The 24,826-nt window shown below is 40.9% G+C and overlaps 1 protein-coding gene across 2 annotated transcripts in view; it reads right to left on the bottom strand.

Moving 5' to 3' along the window:
- Positions 1 to 24,826, bottom strand: part of GABBR2 (gamma-aminobutyric acid type B receptor subunit 2) — a 984,619-nt gene that overhangs the window by 251,539 nt on the left and 708,254 nt on the right. For both annotated transcript variants that reach the window (XM_077492007.1, XM_077492008.1), the window contains exon 11: positions 24,566 to 24,698. In XM_077492007.1, coding sequence (XP_077348133.1) covers positions 24,566 to 24,698 — 133 coding nt within the window. The remainder of the gene's footprint in view (positions 1 to 24,565; positions 24,699 to 24,826) is intronic.

Consider the following 24,826-nt stretch of genomic DNA (forward strand, 5'->3'; position numbering starts at 1 on the left):
CTCGGCTTATACACGAGTCAATAAGTTTGCCAGTTTTTTTGGGGGTAAATTGGGGGCCTCGGCTTATATTCGGGTCGGCCTATACTCGAGTATATACGGTAACTTAATTTTTACTTTTAGAAGGTACTGCCTTATGGCAGTTAAATAAAATTAGTCTATTTTTCTATAATCATAGTATTTTGTTTACACTCCTCTGAGGCACAATTAAAGTCCTGTTCTACACTTTCTTTGAAACATAGTTGCATATCTTCTAGGAATGGTGCCTCTGTAGGAGTATTTGTGATTCCATGTTCACCCCAACCCCTACATATGGTGGTTGCAAAAAAAAAAAATTCACAGCTCCCATCCTGCTCTTGGACACTCAGAACCTACCTTGACACATTCAGTGCTAATTGGATTAAAATGTTTATGCTAATTGTGTAGATAGAAATGCTGGTTAGTTCCCATCACTCATTAGAACTAAAAAAAATGGCTTGGATGAGATATGAAGCATCTTTTTATGGTGAAGTTATTTCTTTTCAAAGACCCCTAGTCTTCGGTCACACTGAATCAGACTCTGAAGTCATGCACGTTCACTTCAAGTTGCACGATTCCAAATATGCATGTCAGTGTGACTTCAGGTGTGACATGGAAGACATCTGTGTGACTTCATGCACAGATGTCTATGCTGGTCGCACCTGAAATTGTAAAAAGCAGTGCAGGAATTTCTTTCAAAATCGCATCCACTGCAGACAATAGGGTATGAGTTTTCATGCGATTTAAGGCTGCTTACTGTAAGCACTGGTTAAAAACTCCCGTATTGCAGCGCTTCCGAATCGCTGCCTATTCATTGCAATGGGCAGGGGCATTTTGGGAGCGATGTATACAGCGCTCCCAAACCGCCCCAAAGATGCTGCTTGCAGGACTTTTTCTAATGTCCCACAAGCGTACCGCCCCAGTGTGAAAGCACAAATTGCAATGAATGGGGAGCAGTTTTCAGGCACTTTACAGGCGCTATTTCTAGCCGCTAAAATGCCTGAAAACTGCCTCAGTGTGAAAGGGGTCTATGAATCAAGAAAAAGACTTCAGGGCCAGTTTTTGACAGCTTAGGCTGCTTTCACACTGGGATGGCACAGGTCCGTTAGCGGTAAAGTGCCCCTAGTTTTAGCGGCACTTTACCACTGTTTAAGTGGTGAATTTTGGCCTCTAGTGGGGCACTTTTAACTCACAATAAGGAGTTAAAAGCGCTCGTGTTGCGATGATTCAGAAGAGATGCCCATTCGTTACAATGGGCAGGGGCGGTGTAGGAGCGTTGTAACACCGATCCAAAGATGCTGCTTGCAGGACTTTTTTCCTGTCCCGCAAGCACACCACCCCAGTGTGAAAGCATTTGGGATTTCACATTGGAGAGGCATGAGAGGCAGTTTTCAGGCGCTTTACAGATGCTAGTTTTAGCGCTAAAATGCCTGAAAACTGCCTCAGTGTGAAAGGGGTCTAATGCCGCATACACACGATCAAACAATCAGGTGGAAAAGTCCGGCAAACTCAAGTCCGCCGGACAATCCCCCCGTATGTAGCCTCTGGCGGACTTTTTTGACCCGAAAGTACGGCGGACTTAGAAAGTAGTTTTGCACTCCAATCTTCCCGCTGGACTTGCATTTCGGCGGACAATCCGGCCGTGCGTATGCCAGTCCGCCGTACTTTTCAACTGAACGGACTTTTCCCGCCCCAAGAGAAAAGTCCGCTCATTTTGAGCACGTCTCCAGGTAGGCGGGGCCCGCGAAGGATGCGTCGCTTGCCCCGCCACCTGGTATGGACTTAAAGGGGAACCCCAATGCCGAAAAAATCGGCGTGGGGGTCCCCCCAGGTCCACATCAGACCCTTGTCCGAGCACGCTACCCGGCCGGCTAGGAAAGGGGGGGACGAGCGAGCGTCCCCCTCCTGAGCCGTACCAGGCCGCATGCCCTCAACATGGAGGGTGCCTTGGGGAGGGGGGCCGCGCGCCCCCCCACCCCAAAGCACCTTGTCCCCATGTTGATGAGGACAAGGGCCTCTTCCCGACAACCCTGGCCATTGGTTGTCGGGGTCTGTGGGCGGGGGGCTTATCAGAATCCGGGAGCCCCCTTTAATAAGGGGGCCCCTGGATACCGGCCCCCACCCTATGTGAATGAGTATGGGGTGCAATGTACCCCTACCCATTCACCTGTGAAAAAAGTACAAAAAAAACACAACACAGGGTTAAAATAGTTTATTGCACAGCTCCGGGGGTCTTCCGTCTTCGGGGGTCTTCTCGCCGGACTCCTCCGCTATCTTCTGCTAGCTCTTTTGCTAGCGGAGGAGCCCGGCTTTCTTCCTCGCCGCCGGCCTCTTCTTCCGACTTTGGGGGTCTTGTCCCCCTCTTCGGTTCTTCTTGCCGGGCCACCGCGCCTTCTTCTAGCTCTTTTACAGGCGGTGGCCCGGTCTTCTCTCGCCGCCACCACCGCCGTCATCGTCGTCTTCTGTTCTTCTCTTCAGATGTTGCCTCGTCGCTCCCTCTGCTCACAATGATGGGGATCGGGCATGCAGCGACTTATATAGGGACATCACTGGATGATGTCCCCACCCAGTATGATGTCACAGTCCCAGCATCCTCTGGGATGAGTGCATGATTTTGGTGCAAAATCACTTTAAGCTTTTAGGCTTCATTCATATTTACATGATTTAAATTCTTTCTGAGTAAGAGCCTATATTATCTGCTGTCTGCTGCAAGTGAACTGAAAAAATACACTTTTTTTTTTATATTATGTGCCAAACACGTCAAGCGCATTTGCATTGCCAAAAAATTTTCTTACGGCCAACATCAATAACACTTTGGCTGCTGGAGTCCTCCAGCTAGAAAGTATTCTGACCATCTGGTATTAATCATGAATAACAATCTTGTTGTTACAAATTCAATATAAAACTCTGTGTCAATTAACATTTAGATTTTATTTCCCTTCAACTCAAGGAACCATTTCCCTATAATTGTTTTGTTACTTTTACTATAAAAACAAGGTTGGGCTTGTAATGTTAAACACAGGATTGGTCTTGCTTGTTAAACCCTTGGTGTATATCCATCAACAGTATACAGTATATACTGTATATTAGGTCTCTTTGGGACATGTTACAACATAGACAACCCCACCCAAAAAAAAAAAAAAAAAAAAACTCACCCACTTTCCAAATAGGTTTTTTGTTTCCCTCTGGTCTGATTAATATAGAGTTTTCTTGTATCTCTTCTATAACCACTTAAGGACCAGGCCTCTTTTTCAGACTTGGTGTTTACATGTTTAAAACAGTTTTTTTGCTAGAAAATTACTTAGAACCCCCAAACATTTTATATTGTTTTTTTTTCTAACACCCTATAGAATAAAATGGCGGTCATTGAAATACTTTTTTTCACACCGTATTTGCGCAGCGGTCTTGCAAGCGCACTTTTTTTGGAAAAAATTCACTTTTTTGAATAAAAAAATAAGACAACAGTAAAATTAGCCCAATTTTTTTTTATATTGTGAAAGATAATGGTACGCCGAGTAAATTGATACCCAACATGTCAGGCTTCAAAATTGCACCCGCTCGTGGAATGGCGTCAAACTTTTAGCCTCAAAAATCTCCATAAGCGAAATTTAAAAAATTCTACAGGTTGCATTTTTTGTGTTACAGAGGAGGTCTAGGGCTAGAATTATTGCTCTCGCTCTACAGATCGCGGCGATACCTCACATGTGTGGTTTGACCACCGTTTTCATATGCAGGCGCTACTCACGTATGCGCTCGCTTCTGTGCGCAAGCTCGTCGTGACGGGGTGTTTTAAAAAATTTTTTTTTTTTTCTTATTTATTTTAATTGATTTTATTTATTTTTACACTGTTTTAAAAAAAAAAATGGATCACTTTTATTCCCATTACAATGAATGTAATAGAAAAAAGCTTGTAATAGAAAAAAGCATGACAGGTCCTCTTAAATATGAGATCTGGGGTCAAAAAGTCCTCAGATCTCATATTTGGGCTAAAATGCAACTAGAAAAAATAAAATAAAAGAAAATCTGACATCTAAAAAAATATACCTTTAAGAGGTATGGGTGGAAGTGACATTTTGACGTCGCTTCCGCCCTCCTATGATATAGAGACGAGTGGGGGCAGTCTTAGCCTCACTTGTCTCTATGCCCAGCAGACGAAAGGACCCGATCGCCTCCGCCGCTACCGACGGCTCCGGTAAGCGGCGGAAGGTGCGGGAGGGCGGCGGGAGGGGGGGTGGCACCTCTCCCGCCGCCGATAGCGGTGATCTCGCAGCGAATCCGCCGCGGAGACCACCGTTATCGTACAGCCGACCGCCGCCTCAAGAGATGGATATCTCGGTTGTGGCAGCAGCTGCTGCCGTTACCGAGATATCCCTCTTCAAAAATAGGACGTACATCGTCATGCGGCGGTCGGCAAGTGGATAAGTGCACCAAAATACCTGGTTATTCTGCCAGAAATCTTGTAAATCAGCCATTCTCAGGGTTCCATGGAACCCATAGGTTCCTCCAGAGGTGGCAAGGGGTTCCTTGAGCTGTGGCTGATTTACCTCCTGATGCCTACATAGTTCTGAGCCAATACCATTTGGAGGAGCCAGTGGTATGACACCAATGATCTTTATAGTACTCTGTAAGGGGGCTATTCTTACAATGACCACCAAGTAAGGGGCATTGTTCCCACTGATCCCCAATGAATGTTATCAGGGGTTCCCCGAGACCTGAAAATTATTTTAAGGGTTCCTCTGGGCTAAAAAGGTTGAGAAGGGCTGTTGTAAATTGATTAGAAATGGGGTTCGGGTTTGCCGCTAACATGGTTTCAAGGCAAATCCCTCTCCTCTACCCAATGGCACCTGCCATGTTGTTCCCAGGCCTGAAGATGGGCAAGCAGAGCCCTGGATACATGGCAGGGGCATGCACTTGCAGGGGGCAGTACCAGGGACTTGGAAACGATTGGATGGCTCTCCACCCACTGCATCAATTCTATTTAAAAGTCATCTATCGGCTTTAACGTTATGTTTTACAGATATTGTATTCTAATTGTGCTACAGTATAACTATACTGCATACATCATCTTTTTTTTTTTTTTTTTTTTTGCTTTGTTAACAAATATACTTCTCAGCTACTGTATATTGTACATTGAGTACTAAGGATGAGCCGAACACCCCCCTGTTCGGTTCGCACCAGAACCTGCGAACAGACCTAAACTTTGTGTGAACTTTAGAACCCTATTAAAGTCTATGGGACTCAAACGTTCACAATCTAAAGTGCTAATTTTAAAGGCTAATATACAAGTTACTGTCCTAAAAAGTGTTTGGGGACCTGGGTCCTGCCCCAGGGGACATGGATCAATGCAAAAAAAAAGTTTTAAAAACGGACGTTTTTTCAGGAGCAGTGATTTTAATAATGATTAAAGTGAAACAATAAAAGTGTAATATTCCTTTAAATTTTCGTACCTGGGGGGTGTCTATAGTATGCCTGTGAAGGGGCACATGTTTCCCGTGCTTAGAACTGTCCCTGAACAAAGTGTCATTTGTGCAGGAAAAAAAGTCTTTTAAAATCACTTGCAGCTATATTGTCAGCTCCTGTAATACAGAGAACACTCAATGAGTGTTCTCTGTATTAGCCGACAATTCATTCATTGATAAAAAAAAAAAGCGTGGGGGTTCCCCTAAATTCAATTACCAGGCCCTTCAGGTCTGGTATGGATATTAAGGGGAACCCCGTGTCAAATAAAAAAAAAATTGATGTGGAGGTCCCCCTAAATATCCATACCTTCTGTCTCCACTGCAGAGACACTGCGGCGATCCCAGCACTGACGTTTATTATATTAGGAGGACGGGGCCACCCGTCACCTGACCCCTCTGACGCTGGTGAGGAAAGCTATGGGGTTCCCCAGTGACGTATGGGTGACCTCGCCCGCCTCTGATGTAATGCAGGTTTCTGTTACATCAGAGGGGGCGGGGTCGACCATACGTTATTAGGGAATCCCTGGCTCCCCTCACAAGCATCCGAGGGAGTGGGGTGACGGGTGGCCCCGCCCTCCTAATATAAGAAACGTCAGCACTGGGAACACCGCAGTGTCTCCGCAGTGGAGACAGAAGACGGATGTATGGACAGCGCTGGACTGAGAGATCCCCCGTCGCTGGATATGATCATCCATCGCTGGATAGCAAGAGTGGATTAGCATCGCTGGAATCTTTTTTATATATTTTTTTATTTTTAATAAAATAATTTTTCAAAAGTGTGTTTTTCTTATTTAACCATTTTTACACTTTCTTTGTGAAATGGTAGGGGTACTTTTGTACCCCCTTACCATTTCAAACAGGGGGGGCTCATTGAGTGTTCTCTGTATTACGGGAGGCGACAATATAGCCGCAAGTGATTTTAAAAGACTTTTTTTCCTGCGCAAATTACACTTTGTGCAGGGACAGTTCTAAGCACGGGAAACATGCGCCCCTTTACAGGCATACTATAGACACCCCCCAGGTACGAAATTTAAAGGAATATTACACTTTTATTGTTTCACTTTAATCATTATTAAAATCACTGCTCCTGAAAAAACTTCAATTTTTAAAACTTTTTTTTGCATTGATCCATGTCCCCTGGGGCAGGACCCAGGTCCCCAAACACTTTTTAGAACAGTAACTTGCATATTAGCCTTTAAAATTAGCACTTTAGATTTCTCCCATAGACAGGCGGCACAGTGGTGTAGTGTTTAGCACTCTCACCTTGCAGTAAGAAGGGTCACTGGTTCAAATCCCAACCACGACACTACCTGCCTGGAGTTTGCATGTTCTCCCTGTGCCTGCGTGGGTTTCCTCCGGGTACTCCGATTTCCTCCCACAATCCAAAGACATGCAGGTGGGTTAATTGGCTTCTGTCCAAAATTGGCCCTAGTATATGAATGGGGACCTTGGATTGTGGGCTCCTTGAGCGTAGGGACTGATGTGAGTGTGTGCAATGTACAGGGATAGGGACAATTGTAGACCCTCACTCAGGATGGACTGGTGTCTTTATTCAACCTTACTAACTATGAAAAACTACTAACTATGAAAACTTGTACAGGGTGTTCCAGCTTTTCGAATTTGCCGTGAACAGCCCAAATTGTTCACTGTTCACTGAACAGGCGAACAGCCAATGTTCGAGTCGAATATGAGTTCGACTCAAACTCGAAGCTCATCCCTATTGAGTACTATGTTTTTCTATATGATACCTTTTTATAAACAGTTTGTAAATAAAATTACAGTAAGATTATACCTCTTGTACAAAGTATTGCAACATTATTTGCGACTCAAATTAAGTCTTTTTCCCCAATTCTGCACTTTTTTGCACTAAAAAAATTAACAAACAAAAAGAACAAAAACAAAAAAAGTTCAAAAGCAAAAAAATGGTGATAAATAGGAGCAACCTCAACTTTTATAATTTAGTTTAAAAAAATTGGTATTACATTGTGTGTGTGAGCACTACAATTCATTTAAGTGTATTTCTACTGAAAATATAGATTTAATTAACCACTTCAGCCCCTGAAAGGATTTTCCCCCTTAATGACCAGGCCATCTGTTGCGATACAGCACTGCGTCGTTATAACTGAAAATTGCACACAGTTGTGCGACGTTGTACCCAAACAAAATCTACATCCTTTTTTCCACAAATAGAGCTTTTTTTTGGTGGCATTTGCTCATCTCTGCGGTTTTTATTTTTTGCTCTATAAATAAAATAGCGACAATTTTGAAAAAAAACAAAACTATATATTTTACTTTTTGCTATAATAAATATCCCCAAAAAATGTAAAAAACAAAACAAATTGCTTCATCATTTTAGGTCAACATGTATTCTTCTACATATTTTTGGTAAAAAAAACAAAAAAACACAATAAGCGTATATTGATTGGTTTGCCCAAAAGTTATAACGTTTGCAAAATAGGGAATAGATTTATGCAATTTTTTATGGCATTGTTATTATTTTATTTTTTTACAAGAATGGCGGTGATCTGCGTTTTTTAGCGGGACTACGACATTGCGGCCAACATTTTGGACACTTGACACTTTTTTGGGACCATTAACATTTATACAGAGATCAGTGCTATAAAAATGCACTGATTACTGTATAAATGTCATTGGCAGGAAAGGGGTTAACACTAGGGGGTGATCAAGGGGTTAAGTGTGTTCCCTAGGTGTGTTTCTAACTGTGAGGGGATGGGACTGACTAGAGGAGGAGCCAGATCACTGTTCCTACTCAGTAGGAATACACAATCTGTCTCTCCTCCCCTGTCAGAGCAGGGATTTGTGTGTTTACACACACAAATCTCCGTTCTGGTTCTTGTGCCTGCGATCACGGGTGGCCGGCAACGATCATGCATTGGGTCTCCCGCCGTGCAGTGGGAGCACGCACATGGTTGCTATGGCTCTTAAGAGAGCCACCATATGGGTACGGCATTTCACGCACTCTGCTGCTGTATTTTGGTGTGAGCCGGTTGGCAAGTGGTTAAGATTAGCACAGTTACTGTGTGTTAACTGTCAGTCATTTATTCTACAGGGCCTCTGCTTTTAGAAAATATATATTGTTCTAAGGGCTTAAAATAATCTTCAGGGCTTTATGTGTATTTTAACATGTGTAGAAAAATGTTAAATTAGTGTAAGGGTTAAAGGAATAAAACATTGAGGAATATGTACATACTACAGAGATATACTGTAGTACTTTTTAAATGTTGCCCTGTAAAACACTTGAAATCATTTACGTCCATTCTTAGCAGCTAAGCTCCTCCTGAATCTCCCTTCCAGGGTTGTTAAGTGTGACATTTTGAGGGGGGTTCCTCCACAGTGCCTACTGCTACTGATGTCAATGAGGGCTTGTTTTAAAGAATGCATATTATAAATATTTGAATGCCCATAAACTAACCACACTTGAACTTCATTACAAACATTTTGCTATGTATCTTTATCCCATTCCTATTTAACAATGAACATGCTGAAGAAGTTAAAACCCCCGCCAGTGGTCTGTGTACCATTAGGGAAATATCCTCTCCCTTTCTGTCCCAGAGGTGCAACAGAAGTGGGAGGGAATCTCCCAAAGTGTGAGGCATTCCCTACATAGACAGCTCCAATCACAATATTGCCAACGCACACGTTCCTGAAGATGGCTGCTAAGTTTTGGTGGGAGCTGCAGTGACCCCAGGATGGGAACAGACACTCAATGTGAAGAAAGGATACCTCATATGGGTCCAAAGCTTTGTTTTGTGGTCACATGGTACATACAAACACAATGTTTTGGAGCAATGCAGGGCCCCTAAGTCAGGCAAGTGGCTTTGTTGCTTTTGTATGTACCATGTAACCACAAAATAAAGCTTTGGATCTTTTTGAGGAATCCTTGACATGTCTTCACTTCTTAGGCAGCTGTCTCCAAAACAAGTGTCCCCTTACCTCTTGTTCAGAAAACTCTAAAAAGCTCTAAGTTGGATTTCCTCTGGTTTCTTTCTAGATGACAATGGTTACCAGTATAGAGGGATGCATCTCCCAAATGGATACATAGCAATACAAATCTTACTGAGCATTGAACCCTTCTCCCAAATGTATCTAGCCTCAAAAACAAAAAATGTAATGTAGTATAGGTTTCCAGTCTTTAGGTGTGGCAGCTGCATTTGTTTTCTTAAGTGTACTCCTAAAAAGTTCAGGCGCTGTATGGAGAACCAACATATGGCAGTCTGTGTAATAAGTGTTAGTTTCTGCAGCTAGAGGGGAACCAAAACATTGGGGATGGTGTTGTGCAAAAGAACAAACAACAAAAAATTCCTCTTAATATAGCCTTGGGGGTGATGGCTACAAACCACTTGAGGCATACCTCAGAGAAGTCATAAAAATGTCTATGCCACAGTTTGTGTAAAAAGATTTCCTGTAAAATCAAAGTATTACAAGAATGGAAAGGGTTAAAACATGGCTGACAGACAATCAATGTTAAACATCATGCTTGCTATTGAACTTCAATCTCACCCAAATCTCGGCATGCTGACTTGGGCATATCAAAGCTGGTGCTAAGGGCAACCAAAAGGTGTATAGGTGCCAGATCTCGCATGGGCATCCAACCAATGGAAGAGATGACAGACCACTGGTGGAACCCGTAAGGGTCAGTGATGGGAAGAGGCCCCCAAAAGATCAGAGTGGACTCCAAACTGCCGGAGGATGCAGCTGGTGTGGTCGGGTGGCACACTGGATGTGACGTCACCAACAAAGAGCGAGGTTGAACCCACTCACCACAACAAGGCTTGGGATGGAACAAAGATGCAGTTGTAGAGCATGGAAAGCTATCAGCAGGCTGTAATACCGATAACGCATTTTGGTCATGGCCCTTTATCATGATTTGGAATTACCATTCTTGGAATACTTTGATTTTACAATAAATCTTTTGACACAAACCATGGCATTGACATTTTTATCACTTCTCTGAGGTACGCCTTAAGTGGTTTGTAGCCATCACCCCCCAGCGCTGAATTAAGAGGAATTTTTTGTTGTTTGTGCATTAGTTTTCTTTGCTATTTTTTTCTTGGCAGTAACACATTTTCTGCCCATCTTTCACACCGTACTGTATCTATGGAGGAACAACAATATCATGCTAAGAAAGGAACACAGAAGACTTCCCCCTCTCTTCTTCTACATAGCATAGGAGGTGTATTTTAGTCCAGGGAAAAAGCTGGGAGCAATTCTAACATTATACTTTTTGTCTTGTCAGAGAAATTACAATAGAATATAATAGGTCCCTTTCACACGGGCTTTCCAATTAGGTCTGCCTGTGAGTTTTTCATGCTAACATGATCAGACATTCCTATGGGGCATCGGATGTCAGCGGTGACATGTCCGCTGACACCTTCTGCTATCCAATCTGATCCTGTCCCTGAAACCCAGACAGATGGTGACCCTATTTTTCATCCATCTAGTGGATCAGATGGGATCAGATGAAAACAGACAAGTGGTCCGTTTTTCATCCGATCTCCCCATAGATGAGAGTGGGGCTCTGACAGGTCTGTCTCTGCACAGTGGACGGAGACTGACCTGTCATCCGCTGCTCATCAGGGATCAGCAGATTGATCCCCCGCTGTTCAAAGCAGAGTCTGCTGGGCGGACCTCCCGTGTGGGAAAGGGGCCTTACTGACTGGATGCTATCGATTATTTCTCTTTGCTTTATCAGTAACGGCAACATTGATGATGTACTAAACGTACTACGCAATCTTATTGCAAATGTGGAGAGGATCCAACTGTCAGACCAATTCCATATTCCTTATAGTGAATAAGATATACGATAGATTAGATGCTTGAATATGATTTTTCTAACGTGTAAATGGTTTTGTAAACATCCTTATTCCTTCTTAAAAGCACAATAATATTACATTTTAAGGAGGTCAATTTGAGATAGAAAAGCCTGTTTTATGGAAGGTAAAAGATGGTCTTTGACAGATGGAATTAGTTCTGGCAATAGCATTCTATTCACAGATAAACTTGCTAATGCTTGGATTAAATGCACTCTGTTTCTGTCTCTAATTTCTATTGTTCTCCAGCGTTTATTTAAGGAAGAGTTTATAAAGTACAGACAAAAACTTTTGGACCATAAATATGCATCTAACACATCTAACACAACACACGCTTTGTAATTTGCCAGTGATGTACAGTATGTTCCGAGGAGCTACACAATATTAAAACTGTATATTATTTTATATACATTTTACAGATCGTAAACACACAAGTTATTGTTTTTGATGAGACAAATGGGACAAAGGTTTATTACAAGAAGGTTATTCTGGATGCAATTTGCCCATGTTTCAAGGTTGGATTTCTTTAGTGTCTTTTTTGAGTATTAATTGCTGGCTTGTTCCTGCAAAAAAAAAAAAAAAAAAAATCCCTGCCTGCTTTTTAGCTACTCTTCAATTGCAAGATTGCAAGAAAGGAAGCTAAAACTGTTCCTCTAATCCGACTACAGCATCCCCCTGTACTGTGCACTTCTTTCTCTATCGTATTTTCCTATACTCTTCCTCCTGTCTGCCTCCAGTCCCCTCTATACTGCTTCTCTTCTTCATCTTCACACCTAATTCACTGTTCCTTTCATCTGCATGTAGTGTCACCCCCTACTCCCTTTGCCTGACACCCATGCCTTTCTGTATTATTCCCCATTATTCTACCACCAGCATCTCTCCTGCAATGTTCTCACCCTCCACCTACATCATCCCCTGTATTACACCTCTCTTTCTCTTGCAGCATACCCTGATACTGTGTCTGTTGTATGTGGAGAAAAACATTTTGAACAAGTTAAATTTTTTATAAATACAGTATATTTTTCCTGAAGATGCCCTGGAGTTTTTTGTAGATTCCTAACAACGCCCACGCATGTCAAGTTGTAGAGCTGGCCTTAACTCTCTTCTCTAAACTTTTTCACGCAAAGATTATGCCCAGCATCTGATTACCTGAGCTAGTTTTGAACTGGGGGAGAACATTGTTCATGCTTCCACACCCTGAGCATGTAATATGTTGGATTGCTGTGAAATGCCAATTGTCAATTAGCACAGTTTAATATACAGATTTACTTTTTTACACAGATTTACTTTTATTGTGGTATGCATCTCACTTAACAAACCTCTCTGTTCTAATATTAAGCTGTCTGGAGGGAGGGATAAATAAAAAAAAGACATCCCCGTGGCCTAAAGTACATTTAATTTACTACGGTCAATGGGTAGGCTCCCTCATCCCTTGGGTGTGCATGCAGGCAAAAAGGCAATTTATTAAACATTTGACTGTTGATGATGGAATAACTCCTTGTACATTGGTTGCTTTGGTTGCTGTAAAGGGTAAGTTCACCTTTCAAAATTTTTTTTTTAAATAAATGCACATATTATTGTAGGTAAATACATGTGCATTTATAATTAGTTTTTTTTACTGGAGCCTGCAGAGCACTGCACCTACATTCAGCAGATCATAGGTGTAGGCTCCTCTAGCTTTGTGCCTATGTCCTTGTATGGGCTTTCTGTTGTAAAGCTAGAGAAAGAATTAATTACTTTAACTACAAGCATGCTAAACAGTCCATTCAAATTACAAGTATAGCTGCCATGGTGGAAGATGGTATCTGTAGTTTTTTCATCCACAGATCTCTGTTTACAAAAAGTGACAGTGGGTGCAGAGAGAAGGTCCCCACACTCTGTCACAGAGAGGGGAGCTCTAAAGGCAGGAGGTGGGTGCATAGGAGTATGTTACATGTTACACCCTAAATATAGGCATAGCATGTAACAAGCTCCTAATGGTTAACCACTTAAGCCTCGGACCATTTTGCTGGACAAAGACCAGAGCACTTTTTGCGATTCGGCACTGCGTTGCTTTAACTGACAATTGCGCGGTCATGCGACATGGCTCCCATAGAAAATTGACGACTTTTTTTCCCCCATAAATAGAGCTTTCTTTTGGTGGTATTTGATCACCTCTGCGTTTTTTATTTTTTGCGCTATAAACAAAAAATAGCGTCAATTTTGAAAAAAACACATTATTTTTTGCTTTTTGCTATAATAAATATCCCCCAAAAATATAACACATAATAAAACATTATTTTTTCCTCAGTTTAGGCCGATACGTATTCATCTACATATTTTTGGTAAAAAAAAATCGCAATAAGCATTGATTAATTGGTTTGCGCAAAAGTTATAGCATCTACAAAATGGAGGATAGTTTTATGGCATGTTTATAAAAAATTTTTTTTACTAGTAATGGCGGCGATCAGCGATTTTTATTGTGACTGCGACATTATGGCAGACACATCGGACAATTTTGGCGTGATTTTGGGACTGATCAGTGCGATTAAAATTGCATTGTTTACTGTGTAAATGTGACTGGCAGTGAAGGGGTTAACACTAGGTGGCACTGTAGGGGTTAAGTGTTTCCTAGGGATGTGTTCTAATTGTAGGGGGTTGGGCTAGCTGTGATGCATCACTGATCATAGCTCCCTATCACAAGGAGCTATGATCAGTGACACTGTCACTAGGCAGAACGGGGAGATGCTTGTTCACATTAGCATCTCCCCGTTCTTCCTCTCTGTGAGACGATCATGGGTATCCCCGTGGACATCGAGTCCGCGGGACCCGTAAACCTACTCACGGAGCTCCCAGCCGGCGAGCGCCGCTGGCACGCATGCAATGGCACAGCGGCAAATTCAAAGAGACGTCCATTTGCCCAGCCATGCCACTCTGCTGACGTACATCGGTGTGGGCCAGTCGGGAAATGGTTAACTTATCCTTTAATCCAAACAATGGAAACAATGTGTTGGATTGACACCTCCAAGTGAAAGCAAGAGAGAGAGATGAAGGAGCAGTATATTATCTCCTGGTTTCTGTTACTGTGAGCATGTTGCACCACTGGGGGGTCTCTCTGTTATAATTATTTGTAATGATCTTGAAGTTTGAAAACTTACTTTGTAAAGAATCCCTCACATTTACACATTGCATTCAGTGACACATATTCATTGTGAATGAATCTATTCACATGTCAACACGGGTTGGTACTGTGGACACAAACTGATAAACTGTGCCTCGTCCTAAATTCAAACATATTGGTTGGCAAAGAGAAAATTGACTTTAATGGCACCACAAACTCATATCTGTGAAAATGTAACATTTTATTATCCATACAAAAAGAGATTAAAAATAAATTTCCAGTTTACATTACATACAAAAAATGATTACCGGTACAACTATCGCCCTGGTAGAAGATGGGTCCCCTCCAATGAGGGAATATGAGTCTCAGAGGGAACAATACCCTAGCCAATTAGTGCATGGGGGTAACCACTTTCAGGGATGATAAGGTCCAGCTTGTGGTCCTGCTCGATATGTTTATGAACAAACATGCTTCTTCAGAAGATTTAGAGTTAAAACGCGTTTTTTAATATAATATATAACAGTAAAAAGAGGCAGGAAGGGAAAGGCGGCTAGGCAGAAGGTCACCCTGGGTCCATAAACAGTGGATGTGGGGGGCGCATATGATGCTGTAATAGTGTCTCTGGGCGACAGAGGTGTGTGGTAGGATCACTCCATAAATGGATAGTGTCCTTTGGACTTATATCCAAGGTATCAGAACACTCAACAGATTATGCCGCTGTAATGGGATTTCCATAGAGGTAAAGCAAGCTTACTCACAGCCACCACACTCTTTAGAACAGAATCAGTAAGGATATCATCACTTCCCAGCGCCCAGGTAGGTATACCTAACCATTAAATGTCCACAGAAACAAAGTTACCACCAGTTGGGAAGTCCTGAGGCCCACAGCCAGGGTAGCCATCCGGCTCTCCATGAGCTCAGAGCGAGAAAGTGTTTCAGGAGGTGGAGTTAGTACAGGAATCACTGCTTGCAGGCAACAAGGTACCATGGAATATGTAGTACTTATAATTAAGAAGTAAACAGCAGAGGATATAATGTAAAGCATGCATGGAATTCAGGAAATTGTTGAGATTGCCAGCAAACAGGCAGCACCCACAACATGAAAGGACATTTTTCAAGTGATCTTATATCGAATAGTCATAAATAACCATTTTGTTAAATGCTAGTACTGATATTATAATGCTAATGTTGATATTATAAAGTTTAAGTGAATGTAACTATAGATTTCCTTTAAGAGCTACCTGGTATTTATTTAATAATTTTTTTCTTTTATTTATCATTTATTTATGAGCTTTTTTGTGTCTAGTTCAAACATAGTTATGAAGCTTGACTTGCAGACGTTTCGTGTGACAGTGACTACAGGGACTTTGCTATACTAAGTAAACACCTTGTACTTTGTAACAGAGGCCCTGAGAGAAGTACAAATGGGGACAAAATAACTAGAATTTAATTTGGAGTTGAAAAATGCATATAGACCACATATACAGTACATAAGTGCTAACTACACCTATTAATATCTGTAAATAGGCTGTCAATAGTAAAATGATAGTATTCAATTTCACATTAATCATCTACCAAGATGAACTTGTTTATATAAACATGGCCACAATTACAGATCTAGATAACAATTTTTTTATGTTTTTTTTTTTCATTCCTAGAACAGGAGTCAAAATGCACCCCCTTTACAAACAGCATTTTTATGCTATCAACACGGTATAGATACAATAGATTCCTCCATTCACAATAAACAGCATGGATAAAGGAATCTCAAAATGCTAGCTACTGTATTCTGACAGAATGTCTGATCAGTTACTTTTTCTGTTTGGATGTAATCACTTTTTGGCCAACAATTTTCTACCCAGTTCCTTTTAAAAAAGTCAGTTGAAAAACCAAGTGTTTGGTGACCAAATATCCACTGAAAGTAAATATTCCAACTGTGTGCATTTTAAAAGAAAGTGATTGATTCACCTGCAATGAATGTTTGGCAAATGTCATATGTACCGCTCTCTAAATATACCCAAATCGTTTTCCTCGTAAAAAAAAAAAAACACACTACAGATCTACAAAATCTGAAGCTGAATTCCAAGCTGCATTGCATACTTACGTTGGTCCAGCTTGGCACGATGTAATTATGCAATGTAAGTATGCATATACCATGTCTGATGGGCCACAGGGAAAGCTGAAAATCACTGTAGTAGTCTGCAATATTGCAATGTTAGCCATGATCTGTGCAAGTGGCATACCCTCTGCAAACTGGCCACAGAGGGTCACTTACTATTTCTTTCAATGAATAGGGCAGTCTCTGTTTGGATTAGGTGGATGGGGATGTTGATGTCACAAGCTAGGATTTTTTGAAGATCAGTTTAATTATAATTCCAGACTACTCTGCAGTTGAAAAGGAAGCCAAGCTGCTGATTAATATCCTGAGCTATATGAAATGCTGTATTTGTATTTAATTCTACAATAAACCTTTATTGTGAAAAAATAAGAAATGCTGTATTAAATCTCAAAGGGCTACTATAATACATTTTTTCAAAGAGTTTAAGTATTAAAATGCTAAGAACAGAACTTCTAATGCAATGCTAAAATTACATTATCAAATGGTTCAGAATATTAATAATTAAAATTAATATTAATAATAATAATAATAATAATAATAATATACCGTTTTTGAAACTGTTAAAGGTTTTAGAGTACTGAGTAGGATAGGATAGGAATTCCTAAAATGTGATCATGTGAGGAGGTGACCATAAGAGAGGAAAGAAAAAGGTCAAGTGCTGCCATCTGCAAATTATTAAAGAAATATACAATGGTGACAGATTGAGAGATCTTTACAGTCAGATGTTATAACTAAATTGTCTGTGTAGTTGGCAGCCATTGGTAGGACTAAAAGAGAGGGACAGCATTTGAGGAGAAAGATAAGATGAGTCTAGCTGCAGATTTCATGTCGGATTGTGGAAGGGTGCCAATCTGTCTGTTTGTAGACCAAAAAGAACGACAATCCAAGCCAAGATACAGTGAAGACATGCCGTAACATTTAAGTCATGGCATGTGTAAGGAAGTGATGGATGCAGAAAAGGTTTTGAGATGACAGGTGGTAGTTATGATACTTTTGTTGCACTTGGCTAATGCATTGCTTGTTTGAGTTTAACCTTTTATGACACAGGTTTCATAGAAGGTATGTTCTGTAGCAGCACTGATGTAATTGCCTTGAATTTGCTCTCATGAGAAACAGCTTATCTCATATTAATCCACCACCCAATGTTTCCCCTCCTGCTAAATGACAAATCCTCAATGGCTGCTGTAAAGTGAACAACAGCGCCTCATTTTTGGCACTGACATCTCTCAGAATCCATGGCTGTTTGCCATTTCCATTGTATTCACTGGTATAACTAGGTGAGTTTCCTCCTCTTTCGATGGGTGCGTGTGGCCTTTTCCCCTACGATATCAACACGTGATTAGTGTGGTATTTTGTTGTGTAACTTATGACAGATGTTTCATCAGCATGTCTTATATTTTTTCTTTGTAACTTTGATGGGCAGTATTTTTGGTACTTTCATCTGTGGCTCTAACTCTGACAATGATGACTGTGATAATGATGACTATACTATGTGACAGTTTCCTTTATGACCCTAACAGACATTGTATAAAATTTTCCCATTGGCTTTGATAGTTCTGTGTGGCATGTCATGCCATTTTTTTTTTTGTTTTGCCTGTGACACTCATGGACTTCTATGGTGTCCCTTTCTAATTATGAAGGGTTCTCACTGTGATATTTTCTGCTGTGACATGGAATCAGATTTTTTTTTCCTGCAGGATCAGTTGGCATTTGAGAACAGGGAAAATATAAATCAAAAAATAATGTTTTGCAAAGCTGACTTTTCAGGAATTAGACCCTACATTTCAAAATCAGAAAAGGTCTGGTATTGGGAAGTTGCATCCACTCAACTGGGACACAATAAAACAAAAAAAAATCCTCTAAATGTAATGCCACTATAAAAAAAAATGCATGAACACAATAATGATGTAATGTCTAGTAGATAGAACCATACTGCACAGTGCCTTTATATCAGTGTCCATAGCCCCCCTTTACATCACAGTTCTCCCTTTTAAAGCAGTCCCACAGTGTCCTCAGTTCCTCTTCACTTCACAGCCATCCATTGCATTACAGTCCCCCTTTACAGTGCAGCCCCCCTTTCATTAATGTAATGGGGAGTGGTCTGCATAGGGGGCAGTGTGATGTAAAGGGGGCACTGTGATGTAAAGGGGAATGCACTGTAAAGGGGAACTGTAATGTAAAGGGGGGCTGTGATGTAAAGGGGACTGCACTATAAATGAGGCACTGTGATATAAAGGGGGCTGCCCTGTAAAGGGGCATTATAATGATTAACAGTGCAGTCTCCTTTATATAACAGTGCCCTTATCGATCACAGCCTCCTCCATCACAGTGCCCATGCAGTCCCCCCCTCCCCCTTCTCTCTAACATCACACATCACATTTCCCCATTCCAAGGTCTGCATCTCCTGCACAGGACTCCTACCTGTTATCGGTCTGTATGTCCTCTCCTGGTTCCCACCCACCAGGCCGACAATATCATCCTATCAGTAGGCCATTCGGATCTTGTGCTCCTGCCTCCCCCTGCCCTGTTAATGGGATGACATTGTTGGCTGGGCGGGCGAAGAAGTTGAGAGAGGACATGCGGGCATGGCCACACTGGAGGTGAATGACGAAAGCGGTCTGTGATAGCCCTACGTGGACCATGGTTGCTGGGTGTTGGGGAGCTCTGAGTTTGCAGACAAAAAAAATGTATTCTTCATTTAAGGATAGAGGGCATAGCTATACAAATAATCTTTCTCTGTCCACATGGCAAACTATATATCTAGAATTCATGGAAGGTAGCACATATACAATCTAATTATAGTGAGTGATTTATTCCTACTTGCATAATGCTGATGGGGATCTTTTTAGTCTTGCTTTAGAGGAAAGATTATTTTGTTCCTTTTGGCCCAACTCAACATCCACTGATTAGCTATCCTTGTTAGGTTCCCTTTAGAGACTGATTTCATAGGAACGTGTTTTGTATACCTGGCCTGTATATCTGTGCTGACAACAAAAACAGAAACACTGCGGCAGTCCTGACTGGCAGCCCCTTTAAGATGTGGGATCATTACTACCAGAACATTTTTATTCCTCAGCCATTGGATTGACAGATGGTTAGAAACCCTAAATGGGATTTTCTGACACAACTTAATCCCACCCACTGAAACATGAGAAAGACTGATTGCCAACAGCTGTAGCTGGGATGGTCCCAACTCCACCCAATGAAGTAGAGCTAGGGACATGAATAAGCCAGGTGTGTGCAAGAGGGGACTTTGGCAAATACAGAGATTGAGCTGCCTGAGATATCTCTAAGCCCTTGTACACATGGTCGGACATTCCAACAACAAAATCCGTCGGATTTTGTCCGACGAATTTTGTCCGAAACTGTTGTTGCATACACACGGTAGGACAAAGTTGTCGGAAAATACGATAGTTTTTAACGTGATGACGTTATTTAGTTAGGACAGGACTACGTTCAGGCAAGGTAGCCAATAGCTTTGGTCTAGGCATTTGATCTGAGCAATGGACAGGGTAAAAATAAAAAGTAAAATAAATTAAAAGTTAAAAACATTTTTTTTGCTATACAATTACTTATATACATATATATTTTTTACACCATATTTGCGCAGCGATAAATACAAAAAAAAAAGAAAACAGTAAAGTTAGCACAATTTTTTTTATATTGTGAAAGATAATGTTATGCCGAGTAAATTGATACCCAACATCTCACACTTCAAAATTGCGCCTGCTTGTGGAATGGTGACAAACTTCTACCCTTAAAAATCTCCATATGTGACATTTAAAAAACTCTACAGGTTGAATGTTTTAAGTTACAGAGGAGGTCTAGGGCTAGAATTATTTCTCTTGCTCTATTGATCACTATGATTCCTCACATGTGTGGTTTGAACACCATTTTCATATGTGGGCGATACTCATGTATGCATTTGCTTCTGCATGCGAGATCGGCAGGATGGTGCGAATTTTAAAAAAAAAAATTCTTATTTATTTTACCTTTTTATTTTTTATTTAAATTTTTTTGTTTTTTGTTTTTTAATCGTGTCACTTTTTTTTCCTATAACAAGGAATGTAAACATCCCTTGTAATAGAAAAAAGCATGACAGAACCTCTTAAATATGAGATCTGGGGTCAAAAATACCTCAGATCTCATATATACACTAAAATGCAATAAAAAAAAATTGTCATTTAAAAAAAAAATGGACCTTTAAGCTATGGGTAGAAGTGATGTTTTGACGTAGCTTCTGCCCTGCAATGTTATGGAGATGGGTGGGGGCTATCTTCCCCTCACTCGCCCCCATGCCCAGCAAGGGTGAAGATCCAATCGACCTCTGCCCCTGCCGACGGCTCCGGTAAGCTGCAGAGGGCACCGGAGCATTGCGGGAGGGGGGTTCCCTCTCCCGCCACCGGGAAAAGTGATCTCGCAGTGAAACCACTGCAGAGACCACTCTTATCGGAAAGCGTACCGCCGACCAAAGAAGAGGATACTGGGGTTATGGCAACTAGCTGCTGCCATAACAACAACATTCCACTTCAAATTGAGGATGCATATCGGCGTGCGGCGGTATGGAAATGGTTAAAGAATCGTCATTGAGCATATCTCATTGATGCAAGATAGGATTGCCCTGTCATGCCGCTTGCACCAGGAGGCTCAGAGAAGGGTTTATAATTGGGGTGCCAAGACCTGAACCTTCAACAATGGTGATAGAGTGCTGGTGCTAGTCCCCACAGTTAAGAGTAAAGTGGCAAGGTCCCTTTTGAAATTATGGAAAAAGTAGGGGAAGTAAACTACAAAGTTACCAGCCAGGAAAAAGGAAACCAGAACAAATATAGCATGTTAATCTCTTGAAACCTTGGAAGGACAGAGACTTTACTATACAGTGTCAACACTCCAAAAAAAGATGTCCCCTGAGATACCCATAACTGAAACCTTGTCAGTGGCCAACAGGTAGTATAAATAAAGCAAGACTGGGGCAAAGAATTGCTCTTGGTCTGGGACTCAGGAAGCCACAAACCTGAGAGAGCTGCTTATATGAAGTTTGCTTTTGTGAGAGAAAAGGTTTGCATTATCGTTATTTTGTGGGTGACTGGGAGAAGCCCATCACCTGTGAGTTAGGGACCTGCATATGTTTAGTTAGTGCCTGGATGGCAAGAATTTATTTTCTGCTTTTCTTTGTTTTATTTCTATGCAACCTTTTAAAATAAAACTGGCTACAAGTCAGATAAAAAAAAAAATCCTTTTTGAGCTAACCCTTGACTATACTGTGTATATATATATATATATATATATATATATATATATATATATATATATATATATATATATATATATACAAGGATAGACAGCACCTACAACTATAGTTCATGCATGCAAAAATCCAAAAGTCAGGGATTGAAGCACACAGAAAAATTTATTTAAATGTCCATCAGACAAAGATGTTACAATTTGGCTACGGTTTCAGGCAACAAGGCCTGCATCAGGCCAAGAAAGATGGATACATACTGATACATCAGTGCTCACATATGTACTAGTAAGATCTGCAATAATAAACAATTTATTAAGACTCCATTCACATATGGCATTTTGGGATCTGAGACAAAATCTCTGAGATTCTGCCCCTGATCTCAAATCGCAATGCAATTGCAAAACGCATATTCGAGTGCCATTCATTTTCAATGGTACCTGAACATTGTACAGTTTTGCTGTGATTATAACACAACAAATTGCTCAGCAATCATGGCAACCCACAATGCAAGAAGCTAGTCACCTAAAAGAAGCTCCTGCACCACATTTTAGGTTCTATTGAAAATGAATGGCAACCGAACATGTGTTTTGTGATTGCAATGCGATCTGAGCCTGCAATCATGAAACACCAAATGTGAATGGACTTCAGTCAATTCAGAGCAATGGTGTTACCATAGACAAAAATCTTTGAAAAGAGATAGGTATACTACTTTGTAATCTCTCATTTCAGGCGTATAGGCATTCAAAAGCAAAGAAAAACACAAAACAAATACATGAATCAATCCTGTTCAAAAAAATATATATATAAATCAAAATCACGATTCAAACCAAGTGGATGCAATGTAGTTAATTTGTGAATCCAGAATTCTTCCCTCTTTTTAAGAAGCATTTCCATATCCTCTCCTCTTTAAACTTATGCCACCATAGACAGTTTAAATCTTAACTGGGTCACCAGGGACCGGCCGAGATTCGAACCATGTATGAGCAGGCTGAATGTACTCTTGCTGATTGATCAACTTAGGGGATCCTGTATCTCAATATCATGGAAAGTCACAAAAAATTTTCTCTTGTCCTAAACGACATTGGAACATAGTGGTGAGTAACTACCCACAAATGAGACAATTTTGTAATTTTCCCCTGCAATGAAATAGAAGAGGATGAACAATTTATAATCAAGTGGTTTTTGCTGACTGTGTGTGACCCACCGTATCTACTACTACTTTTTAAGATGCCAGAAACAAGGGTGGTTTCCCTGCCTATAATGCATTCATTGTTCAAATACACTAAATGAGACCCAAGAGTTGGGTCTCATTTAGATGGGGAAATTACACCCATAGTCCATGAATGGACTGTGTCTATAAGCTGTATTCTGTACTCCTGCACCCGCATGGCTTCCAAATTGGGACAAGCAGCTGTGTTCATTTAGCCGCTGCCTTCCCATAGACATGAATGGGCTACCTGCATACATCAGCTGGTGACTCTAGCTGCCTAAAGACATGGTCAATACATATCCATATATTCTTCTAAATATTGTTGGTAAAAAAAATTCCAATAGGCGTATGTTGATTGGATTGCGCAAAAGTTATCGCGTCTACAAACTATGGGATAGATTTAGGGACTTTTCCTTATTTTTATTGTTTTTATTAGTAATGGTGGCGATATGTGATTTTTTTTCCTTTGTGGAACTGTGACATTGCGGCGGACAAATCTGACCCCAAATGACACTTTTTGGGGACCAGTGACATTATTACATTGACCAGTGCTATAAAAATGCCCTGATCAATGTAAAAATCAGGGGGTTAACCGTGTTCCCTGTGGGGGGGGGGGGTTGTTCTAACTGTGGGGGGGAGGGGGGGTAGGCTGCCAGGGACATGACAGAAATCCCTGTTCCTGATGACTGGGAACAGTAGATCTCTATCTTGTCCCCTCTCAGAATGGGAATTCCCCTTGTTTACAAAGGCAAATCCCCATTCTGCCTCTGTACTAGGTGATCATTGAGTCTGCTCGACCTGCGGGCATGCGCTCACAACTGCACCTGAGCGAGCCGACGTACAGCTGCGGCAATTCGCACAGGAGAGCCAACCTGCTTATACGGCGGCTGGTCGGCAAGCAGTTAAAGTGCAACAATAAAAAATGTGTTATATAGTGACGGTGGGGGCATCCCCTTAGTCTGCCTGTAAAGTGGCGCACTTGCAGCATGCATAGAACATGCTGCAGCAAAAATGAAATTGCTATTGAAAAGAAAAAAGAAAAAAATGGAGTGGGGTCCCCCCCAGTCCATACCAGACCCTTCGTTGGATGCTTGGGCCGAACTGTTTACCCAACAGTTCTCATTAAGTGATTAAATTAGCTGCCGAAAGCACCTAAAAACTGAGGATATAATTTCATGTAGTACAATTTTTTGTTCTAACATCTAGTGCTTCTGCTTGCACATTTTGTAGGTTTATTGTGTAATTTTTCTTTACACAAATTACATACAGATATATTTCATATTTTGGCTTTTGCTACTTTAAAGAGAAAATTCACATACCGTAATTGTTTTACTTTAAAATGATCCTCCAAAAGAAGAGAGACTGAGATGTAACAGAAGCTTGTTTAGAATTTAATCCTTGAGTCTGTGTTTTTTCCCGTTCATAAATGCTTAACTAAGTAAAAATGTTTGTTCAACTACGCTAAAAAGAATGCCAAGCATCATTATCACAACACACTATATGATTCATAGTATTATAGAGCCCCTACTGACGCTACAATTTCATAAAGGTGAAAAAGGTATAAAAACAGCAGCCAGAGAATTACTTACAGTGCATAAAGTCTCAAATGTTTTTGCTGATACAAATGATCCATCAAGGCCAAACAGAAATATAGATGCATAGGAAAGCATTCCTCCAAGGATAATAAGGTTATTCATATAAGGACTAGACATCTTTATTAACCTGCCAAAACAAAGACACAGACAATTTATGGTACAGAAAAGTGCTCAGCTAACAATCAGCAAATGATGCTGTTTTTATTTGCTTTTAATTGTGTTTGATTGTTGGCATAAATCAAAACACTTCATATC

This window comes from Lithobates pipiens, unplaced genomic scaffold (assembly GCF_037356315.1).
Source record: "Lithobates pipiens isolate NorthernLeopardFrog02 unplaced genomic scaffold, aLitPip1_a1.2 Scaffold_19, whole genome shotgun sequence".
In the NCBI taxonomy this organism is placed as follows: domain Eukaryota; kingdom Metazoa; phylum Chordata; class Amphibia; order Anura; family Ranidae; genus Lithobates; species Lithobates pipiens.